At 37.4% G+C, this 11973-nt stretch overlaps 1 protein-coding gene across 1 annotated transcript; it reads left to right on the top strand.

The window, feature by feature from the left end:
- Window positions 1-7249: 7249 nt before the first annotated feature.
- Window positions 7250-11970, top strand: LOC117338980. Its single transcript, XM_033900345.1, has 2 exons — window positions 7250-7765; window positions 11935-11970. The coding sequence occupies exons 1-2, from the start codon at window positions 7250-7252 to the stop codon at window positions 11968-11970; spliced, it is 552 nt and encodes a 183-aa protein (XP_033756236.1).
- The last annotated feature ends 3 nt before the right edge of the window (window positions 11971-11973 follow it).

Here is an 11973-nt window from a genome sequence, read left to right as displayed (position 1 = left end):
TGTTGATTTCTCCAATCTTTCATTGGGTCGGAGCCTACTATTAACATTGTGATACAATTGATATTCAAGGTTAAAATTTGATAAACCATTAATGATATTTACAACATATATTGGTATCCATATTTTTGTGAAATTTAACAGCAATCATAGCTTTGGCTACAGTGATGACATCAATGTGATTAAACACATTGCCATGGAAAGTGTTCGTGTATACCGTTTAAACATATAAAATAGAATATAAAATACGTTTTCTTTTCTAGATCGTTAGAAATAAGAATAGTATATTATTATATTGATCACGTATTATTTCCGTGTCTTTTGTTTAATCGTGTTCCTATATTGTGATATATGATGTGATTACACGATTAATCTATCTTTATCTTTATCTGGTTTGTTTATCAAAGAAGTGCTCAAAAACTGTTATCAAGTTTTGTCAGAAGTGAAACCGACGAATCTTAATTCACATATAATCATTCAAGGTCAGGATTAGAGTTTTACGTTATGAGGATACGGTATGTGGTGATCAGAGGAACATGCTTCACACAAACAACATTCCACTTCATTAAAACTTAATCATATTGCTTAGACAATCAGCTACAGATTGTCCAATCACATATGGCGTTGTTGAGATAACCCCTTAAATACACTCATGTCGAATTTAACTAATTTACATGGAAATCAACGTCAAACGCCTTTTACTCAAAGTTTCACTGACGAGTCCTAGAAAGATGAAACATCTGTATGATGGAGTTTGTTTTTAAATCGCTATGTGCCATTAACTGTACCTATTACTTACATGTAATACAAATTTTCAAATGTATGCGTTCAAATGCAATTTATTGCCAATCCTTTATTATTTCTTTGGTGCTCTTAAAAATTACAAAATTCAAAGTGTTAATCTTGTCAGGGTCATTAACTGTGGGAAAGAAAACAAACTTTTATCTTCTAAATGAGTATAAACCAGAGTATGCCAAGTCGGACATTGCTCTGAAATGAATTATTTCTTCACGATAATCAGTTTTAGTTACACTTTTCAAATTTACTTTTACGACATTTCCTCGAAATAGCAATTGCAGCATTTGATGGATAACCGCTGAACTTTTCTTGACAATTTTAGTGGAAAAGCGATTCAAATCATAAACACCGGATCATGATACTTGAAAATACAACCATCTATGGTTTATGACTTGTCTGGTATGGAGACCATGAAGAAGGTACCATTTCAGTTGCACACTACTTGCTTTAGCGTGTATAATATTGATTAGGATTTACAAGGGATGACCATATTAAAGTACCATGTGATAGATACTGAAATCCACCGTTCATCACACAGCTAGTTGTTTCATACTAGGACTCGTCAAGGATGCTGGGGACCAAATTGGTGGCATCCAGACGGGATGATCAGAAAATGAAAACGGACATCAACACGTGTAATGTAGAGTGCTAGACGTACAATAACACATTACTATTATCACTCTGGTAAATTTATTAAAGTAGAATTTTTTATAAACGCATAAAAAGTTCATTTTTTACCGGCACATGTGTTAATTCTGGCTTACTACTGTAAATGTCGTTATCTAAGTATAAATGTGTTAATTCTCGCTTACTACTGTAAATGTCGTTATCAAATACACATGTGTTAATTCTCGCTTACTACTGTAAATGTCGTTATCTAAGTACAAATGTGTTTATTCTCGCTTACTACTGTAAATGTCGTTATCTAATTACACATGTATTTGTCCGACATTATTTCCCTGTATGACGACAATTGTTTTACTGTAGTACATTGTTGTGAGTTTTATCAATGTGATCAGGTGATTATTTAATTTATATCTTCCTTCTGTTCGGGAATTAATTCCAAATCTAATTGTTCACAATTTTTTTTCTCAAAATTTTATCATGAGTGAAACCGACAGTTTATAATTCGCATTAAAAATGCAAGCGGGATTTCATGTTATAAGGATATTTTTCATGCGGCGTGTGTGGTATTCGGTAGTCACTCCCACCAAACATCATGCTGACTCTAGGAACATTTAACGATCGGTTGAATTGGAACTAAATTATATTGCATAGGAAGATGCTAAAATACTCAGTGTGTATATGATTTATTTACATGTACATCAAAATCAATGCTGTATCATGTTGCATAAATCTCTAATATAGTATCAATTGAATAAACATTATTACTCTGCATTTCCACCTAAACAAGTTGTCATTTTAGCAAAAATCATTTTATATGATTATGATGAAAAACCCACATATTTCAGCGCTATGATGTCTTTCCTATAGCAATCATAATGGTCTATACAGAAACTAAATGTGCACCACTTTAAAACATAAAGAGGTTTTTGAACGAATAATCCCTTTACCTAAAATGTATACCGTGACTAATCCTAAGTCTAGCACCTTAACGTATCAGACCTTTTGAGTACAAATAACAAACAGAGTTTAGCTACCACTATCGTGTCACAGTAGAAGGTAAATCAGCTGGAAACAGAGTTCCATTATTAGGTTTACTGAGACCAAGGTCCATCGTTTGAATAATACGCAATCATGTGTATCCTTTCTGCTTTAAAAAGCGCATTGGTAGAGTTGTGAATGAATTTGAAAGCATCAGTATCTTTTTTGAATAATTTTTGTTCCCGCTTTGAATAAGGTATCGGTAAGACTGGCCTATATGTAAGTATATAGATTAAATGATATGTGTAAGTGTTAATTCAATCTCTATATGTAATTTGGCCATTAAAAGATAAACTCAGGTTGTCTAGACACTATCTAGACACACTATCTAGACACACTATCTAGACACTATCTAGACACTATCTAGACACACTATCTAGACACACTATCTAGACACTATCTAGACACTATCTAGACACACTATCTAGACACACTATCTAGACACTATCTAGACACTATCTAGACACTATCTAGACACTATCTAGACACACTATCTAGACACTATCTAGACACTATCTAGACACTATCTAGACACTATCTAGACACACTATCTAGACACTATCTAGACACTATCTAGACACACTATCTAGACACACTATCTAGACACACTATCTAGACACACTATCTAGACACACTATCTAGACACTATCTAGACACACTATCTAGACACTATCTAGACACACTATCTAGACACACTATCTAGACACACTATCTAGACACACTATCTAGACACACTATCTAGACACTATCTAGACACTATCTAGACACACTATCTAGACACACTATCTAGACACACTATCTAGACACTATCTAGACACACTATCTATACACTATCTAGACACACTATCTAGACACACTATCTAGACACTATCTAGACACACTATCTAGACACTATCTAGACACACTATCTAGACACACTATCTAGACACACTATCTAGACACACTATCTAGACACTATCTAGACACACTATCTAGACACTATCTAGACACACTATCTAGACACACTATCTAGACACTATCTAGACACACTATCTAGACACTATCTAGACCACACTATCTAGACACACTATCTAGACACACTATCTAGACACACTATCTAGACACTATCTAGACACACTATCTAGACACTATCTAGACACACTATCTAGACACACTATCTAGACACTATCTAGACACACTATCTAGACACACTATCTAGACACACTATCTAGACACACTATCTAGACACACTATCTAGACACACTATCTAGACACTATCTAGACACTATCTAGACACTATCTAGACACACTATCTAGACACTATCTAGACACACTATCTAGACACACTATCTAGACACTATCTAGACACTATCTAGACACTATCTAGGTAAGTGATCATCAATATATCCCACACGGTCTTCAATTATTTGTTCCACATTTTCCCAATGACACAATACATGTACATGTACTAAGAGGCAGTTGCCACCATACATCTATAACACGCAGTGTCTCAGACTATAACACGCAGTGTCTCAGACTTTAACACCCAGTGCCTCAGATTATAACACGCAGTATCTCAGATTATAACACCCAGTGTCTCCGGCTATAACACCCAGTGTCTCAGACTTCAACGTCTCGGACTATAACACCCAGTGTCACAGACCATAACACCCAGTGTCTCAGACTATAACACGCAGTATCTCAGACTATAACACACATTGTCTCCGGCTATAACACCCAGTGTCTCAGACTTTAACACGCAGTATCTCAGACTATAACACCCAGTGTCTCAGACTTCAACGTCTCGGACTATTACACCCAGTGTCTCAGACTATAACACTCAGTGTCTCAGACTATAACACGCAGTATCTCAGACTATAACACCCAGTGTCTCAGACTTCAACGTCTCGGACTATAACACCCAGTGTCACAGACCATAACACCCAGTGTCTCAGACTATAACACTCAGTGTCTCAGACTATAACACCCAGTGTCTCAGACTTTAACACGCAGTATCTCAGACTATAGCACCCAGTGTCTCAGACTTCAACGTCTCGGACTATTACACCCAGTGTCTCAGACTATAACACTCAGTGTCTCAGACTATAACACGCAGTATCTCAGACTATAACACCCAGTGTCTCGGACTATAACACGCAGTGTCTCAGGCTATAACACGCAGTGTCTCAGACTATAACACCCAGTGCCTCAGACTATAACACTCAGTGTCTCAGGGCTATAACACCCAGTGTCTCAGACTTCAACACCCAGTGTCTCAGACTATAACACCCAGTGTCTCAGACTATAACACCCAGTGTCTCAGACTATAACACTCAGTGTCTCAGACTTCAACACCCAGTGTCTCAGACTATAACACCCAGTGTCTCAGACTATAACACACAGTGTCTCGGACTATAACACCCAGTGTCACAGACCATAACACCCAGTGTCTCAGACTATAACACTCAGTGTCTCAGACTATAACACCCAGTGTCTCAGACTTTAACACGCAGTATATCAGACTATAACACCCAGTGTCTCAGACTTCAACGTCTCGGACTATTACACCCAGTGTCTCAGACTATAACACTCAGTGTCTCAGACTATAACACGCAGTATCTCAGACTATAACACCCAGTGTCTCGGACTATAACACGCAGTGTCTCAGGCTATAACACGCAGTGTCTCAGACTATAACACCCAGTGCCTCAGACTATAACACTCAGTGTCTCGGGCTATAACACCCAGTGTCTCAGACTTCAACACCCAGTGTCTCAGACTATAACACCCAGTGTCTCAGACTATAACACCCAGTGTCTCAGACTATAACACTCAGTGTCTCAGACTTCAACACCCAGTGTCTCAGACTATAACACCCAGTGTCTCAGACTATAACACACAGTGTCTCGGACTATAACACGCAGTGTCTCAGACTATAACACCCAGTGTCTCAGACTATAACACCCAGTGTCTCAGACTATAACACCCAGTGTCTCAGACTATAACACCCAGTGTCTCAGACTATAACACCCAGTGTCTCAGACTATAACACTCAGTGTCTCAGACTTCAACACCCAGTGTCTCAGACTATAACACCCAGTGTCTCAGATTATAACACACAGTGTCTCGGACTATAACACGCAGTGTCTCGGACTATAACACCCAGTGTCTCAGACTATAACACCCAGTGTCTCAGACTTTAACACCCAGTGTCTCGGACTATAACACCCAATGTCTCAGACTATAACACCCAATGTCTCAGACTATAACATCCAGTGTCTCAGACTATTACACACAGTGTATCAGGCTATAACACCCAGTGTCTCAGGCTATAACACCCAGTGTCTCAGACTATTACACCCAGTGTCTCAGACTATGACACCCAGTGTGTCAGGCTTAAACACCCAGTGTCTCGGACTATAACACCCAGTGTCTCAGGCTTAAACACCCAGTGTCTCTGAATATAACACCCAGTGTCTCAGACTATAACACCCAGTGTGCCGCCGTCACCACCACTACCACCACCATCACCATCATCATCATCATCATCATCATCATCGTCATCGTCATCGTTATCATCATCGTCATCGTCGTCGTCGTCGTCGCCATCACCACCACCACCACCACCACCATCACCACCATCATCATCATCATCATCATCATCATCATCATCATCATCATCATCATCATCTCAGGAACCATTCAGGACCCAAAGTTTATAGAAAACGACACAATTAGGAGCATGAACTAGGGCATCAGGGAATACATCACCAACCACTAAAGAAAGAATGAGAACAACACGAGATCACCACATCCTATAGACAATATTTTAGATATTAATCTTGTAAATGAACAAATTTCTTTAGCTATGTTCTTGTTCTATTATATAAGTATCACTCTTAATATGATTGTCCATAAAACTATAAATCCGTGAGTTTATGTAAATATCGAGACGATAATTGTACAGGTAAGCTAGAATTGACTCCCATAATCTCTCACGTGACGTAACTGGAATGAGAGTATAGCTAGAGTATTAGGCGTTCTCACGAATCAGTGGGGTCAGAGAGAGAGAGGAGGGGTCATTTAAGGAAAGTGAAGAGCGAAATTGGCACTTTAATTCTTGCCTAAAAGTGTTATATATACAGCAGTGAATATCTAAAACGATATGATAGTGTTTTAATACCAGACGGTTCGAGGCTATACAAAAAGGAAACGAGACTTATGAAAAGACGATTAATATATATCTTGAATCATTCGCCGTATTGTTCACAAAAGATAACGTTTAAAATCAAATAATGCCGTCATTGAATTATTTTTCTATCAGCAGACGGAAGGTGTTAAGCCTGTGTATACATTAAGCTACTTAGATGGAAGAGAAACATCCTATCGTTTTAGGATGTTTTTGAGAGTAGGATATATAATTACACACCTATTTGATATACACATTAACCGATTGCATGGTGAAGTAAGTCTAATAAATCAATTCTATTATTTTTCTCAATTTTCCCAGTAAAAGGCCTCGGTATTAGATGAACTCTTGGAGAGAACTAAGACCCAGCCATATATAAACAAATGTCAACGAAGGAGGCTTTAGATAACGGTCAAGAGTTTCTTAAGTCATTGGTGACCACAACAAGCTAGCACCGTTCGTCAGTATTGAACCAATAAATATCTAAGTTTGTGCTAACAACACTAATACAACAGACGTTACCATGCCATATAGGGTAAATAAAAGTAGACACGAATAATAAAGGGACACGAAAAACGGGAGTGACATGAAATACGGGAGTGACATAGAATACGGAGTGACATGGAATACGGGAGTGACATTGAATACGGGAGTGACATGGAATACGAGAGTGACATAGAATACGAGAGTGACATAGAATACGGGAGTGACATGGAATACGAGAGTGACATAGAATACGGGAGTGACATGGAATACGGGAGTGACATGGAATACGGGAGTGACATAGAATACGGGAGTGACATGAAATACGGGAGTGACATGACATACGGGAGTGACATGGAATACGGGAGTGACATGGAATACGGGAGTGACATGGAATACGGGAGTGACATTGAATACGGGAGTGACATGGAATACGAGAGTGACATAGAATACGAGAGTGACATAGAATACGGGAGTGACATGGAATACGAGAGTGACATAGAATACGGGAGTGACATGGAATACGGGAGTGACATAGAATACGGGAGTGACATGAAATACGGGAGTGACATGACATACGGGAGTGACATAGAATACGGGAGTGACATGGAATACGGGAGTGACATGGAATACTGGAGTGACATGGAATACGTGGTTTTAAAAAAAAATTGCCTAGATCTGGTTTCATGCTGCAGTGTTTTTATTTGTTTGTTTTTGTTTTTGTTTTTTTTTGTTATATTTCGTGAATGCATACACATATTTGACTCTACAAATTGAGCTGATTCAACAAAAACAACCATTATTCAATTTCTTATACCATGTATCTATAAAGATCATAAGCGTGTTTTAGGACGTAAAAACTTATTAAGAAGACATCAGCTGATTTTCTGACCAGGATCCTTGTTACCTTGGTCGATTGTTTTTAACTGAAATACTTGCTTGCTCGATATTTTTCACCGCTATTTGTTTTATAGTTTTGTGAGGTTCTATCTATTTCGTTATTCTTTCAGGTTTCGTGTATTTTTTTCATATATTCTACAAAAAGAAAAGGAAACCTTATCATTAAACTTTACACTTTCGACTCCAATTTTGTTTTATTAAGATGAGGTCTTTTAGATACATGCATGCTTTTGGTTTATAGTTCTTCCCGATAAAAGTGAAAAGGATACCAAACCAGAACTATATGATATATTTTTTGTTTTTAATATATATTAGTGTCATCACGTTAGTTTGTTGGTGAATGTTTAAACAAATGTATTGCGGAGACAGTGAACAACGTCACAGAGAGAGAGGGAGTGTTTCAAATACATTACTGAGACAGCAACCAACATCACGGTTGTAGGAAGGTGTGTCCAACATATTGCTGAGGCAGTGAACAACATCACAGTAGTGAGAGCGTGTTTCAAATATATTACCGAGACTGCAACCAACATCACGGTTGTAGAAGGGTGTGTCAAATATATACCTATAGACAGCAACCAACATCACGGTTGTAGAAGGGTGTGTCAAATATATACCTATAAATGACAACCAACATCACGGTTGTAGAAGGGTGTGTCAAATATATACCTATGGACAGCAACCAACATCACGGTTGTAGAAGGGTGTGTCAAATATATACCTATAGACAGCAACCAACATCACAGTTGTAGAAGGATGTGTCAAATATATACCTATGGACAGCAACCAACATCACGGTTGTAGAAGGGTGTGTCAAATATATACCTATAGACAGCAACCAACATCACGGTTGTAGAAGGGTGTGTCAAATATATACCTATAGACAGCAACCAACATCACGGTTGTAGAAGGGTGTGTCAAATATATACCTATAGACAGCAACCAACATCACGGTTGTAGAAGGGTGTGTCAAATATATACCTATAAATAACAACCAACATCACGGTTGTAGAAGGGTGTGTCAAACATATACCTATAGACAGCAACCAACATCACGGTTGTAGAAGGGTGTGTCAAATATATACCTATAGACAACAAGCAACGTCACGGTGATGAAAAAGAATTTCACATATATTACTGATAGCAATTATTGGTAGGTGTGTCTATAACCTTTGACCTCAACTCTTAGTCTCTATGTTCACTTTACTACAACTAATCAACATAGAAGCAAGATCAGTGCAATAGTATCCTGATAGGAAACGCGACTTTTATCAATATTTTTCAAATTATAAACTTAATACAGAATACAGCATATAGGTGTATACCAAATGACTTGTATATAACGGCATCATACGAATGTTTCGTCCTTCTTGTTTGTTTGTTTGTTTTTTAGAGGTTTAACGTCCTCACAACAGCCAGGGTTATATAAAGACGGGCCTACGTCTTGTAAGCGATATTAGGGCGAGAAGTGTATAAGTCATGAAGAGAAGCAATATGTATCACTCAATAATAGGCTAATAATATACAAATATACCACGGGTGTCTGTGTAATAGACTCATCCGACCAGTGCTCGAACACAAAACATAGTTTTTTGTTGTTTTATTTCCAATACCTATTGAAAAGTTAAAGGTTAATTGTGATTATACAGGACAGACTTACCGTTAGTAATTTCAAGCCTATCACCGTGACTTTTGCACGTTGGTTTATTTTTGGCAGCAGGTCACATGACACCTGTGCAATGGCGGGTATTTACGTAAGTACAGACCAGTGCTCGAACACCCCTATAAAACGTTTGTTTTCATTTTGTGTGTGGTAAAGTCGGTTATAATGTAATGTACATACATCCTTTCTTAAAAAAATATTGTTCAGATTATCAAACATCCCGTGGGATAAAAAGAGATCGGAACACAGCGGAAGCTGACATTTTGGACCAGTGCGCATATCTTCCGATTCAGATCATAGTAGCTTTGACGAGTAAAGATGTCCCATACCTATTATATTTTGCTAGAAATGTCAAAACTTATTCCTCTTGTCTACATATGGTACACAACCAATGGTACTCGTCGACAATCAAGCTAAGGTCAACCTTTGTTGGGACAAGTGACGGTAGACAATCGTAGTGGTACCTGCTGTCGCACCCAACTCAGAATCTGTCTTCGTCCGTCATTTTGATATTTTTTTTCAAAACTGTGTCAGATCTACATTTGAATCATTATTTTTCTTTTAAATTATGTATTTTGCTATAATTCTTTCAAAATACAGATTTTTCCATGAATGCTAACCTTTCCGGAAACGATGTTTGTTTGATGATATTTGATTGTACACTATATGATGACCATTGTCGTCTGCTCAAATTTGGATTATCGTCCTTGATAGAGAGCTATCGCTACCGGAGGTAAGAAAGTGCTGTTACACCCCATACTACTCATGTGGAAAAAACGGACGGAAAGTACGATTTAGGAAATGAGAAGCAAAAATAAACAAAGTGTTCGAGCACTGGTCCCGTTCGAGCACTGGTCAGTATAGTCTAGTCCCGAATATTTGACCCTCGGTATTGGTAATCGACCGTTGTTCTACTGCACTCGGTCTTCGGCCTTATGCAATTGAACATTGGTCGATTATCAGTACTTCGAGTGAAATATTCTGGACTATTGCACAGACACCCATGATATCCTTGACTTATTACATAATCACAAAAACACACTCGGAATCGCTGAAATCTCCACTTTCCTGTAGGCCTAGAAGTCGCGATCTGGGTGACTTAGACGCGTGAATGGAAAGGACTGAATTCCGAAACGTCACGCGGTGTTCAATAGTTCGCACGTGACCGTGCAATATTCATTTCAGCCGTGCAATACTTCAAACTATAGTTAAGGAAAATCAAACACATTGTGTAATAACACTTTTTAGGTTTTTTTTTATATTGGGTTAAAAAATCGCAGCAGTCATAAAGCAATATTAAATCAAAGTGGTAGTTAAAAGTTTGGGAACACGTAAGAGTTGTCTCGTTAACTGTATATTGACCAAGAAAATATATTCTAATATTTCAGCGAAGGAAGAACTCAAACATAGCGTAGTCGTCTCATCAGATAATTTCAGAGCTGAAACAAATTACAAGCTATGTTAAATTGGAAATCTTAAAGTTGATCTTGAAAATCGTTAGCAAATTCCTAAACAGTACTAAATGAGAAATATTAAAGTTAATAAAATTCACTAGAAATACTCAGCATTTAAAATCCCAAAGTTGATAAACATCATCACCAATATTTTAACCAACTATAAAATAGTTAATTAAAACAAACAATAAAACTCTGCAGTGACATGAACGAAGTTGTCCTTTAAAACCTCAATGTTGAGGATGTTCAGAGTAATCTTATGGTGAAGCAAAACGCCAACCAGCTTCAATGGACAGTACATGTATGTAAGTGTTTTGAAAGAGCAGCTTCGAAAATTATAGTATCCAAACTGTGTTGTCATTTTAAAGTGATTTTATTTTTCAATTTCTTCGCTTTTTTTAAATTTTTTTTTTAATATTGTTAACTTTAATGCTCCACACGTAAACATATTGTGTATACATAATTATATTTTGTCTAATAAAACCATTTGTTTTTTGGATTAAATTGATTCCGAAATAAATGTACATTAATATGTGGATATTGAAGGAAAACTGAATTCTAAGATTCATTAGGCGAACATTTGATCCAAAACTTACCCATCAATTAAGAGTGATAAAACAATACACGCGACCTTTGTGGTTAAATAACAAACACTATGAACAATTGGTTTAATTACACAGTCTCTTTCATAACCGGTTCATCGAGATCATAATAAATAACGAACGGTTACATATTTGATTAAAGAGAACGATGGACAGTACAAATGAGATTTTCAATGACATAAACGCTCTGTGTTCTCCTAACAGTACCAGCGTATGGACAACGATCGGGGCTCCATATGAGCT

This window comes from Pecten maximus, chromosome 12, assembly GCF_902652985.1.
Source record: "Pecten maximus chromosome 12, xPecMax1.1, whole genome shotgun sequence".
NCBI classification, from domain to species: Eukaryota; Metazoa; Mollusca; class Bivalvia; order Pectinida; family Pectinidae; genus Pecten; species Pecten maximus.
This window is presented reverse-complemented; position numbering and strand designations above follow the sequence as displayed.

Bases quoted from the DNA above. Each gene is read 5' to 3' on its own strand.
- LOC117338980 (XM_033900345.1), top strand. From the start codon at position 7,250: ATGGAATACGGGAGTGACATTGAATACGGGAGTGACATGGAATACGAG. The intron at 7,766-11,934 runs GTTTTAAAAAAA...TTCTCCTAACAG, and splicing joins GGAGTGACATGGAATACGTG to TACCAGCGTATGGACAACGA.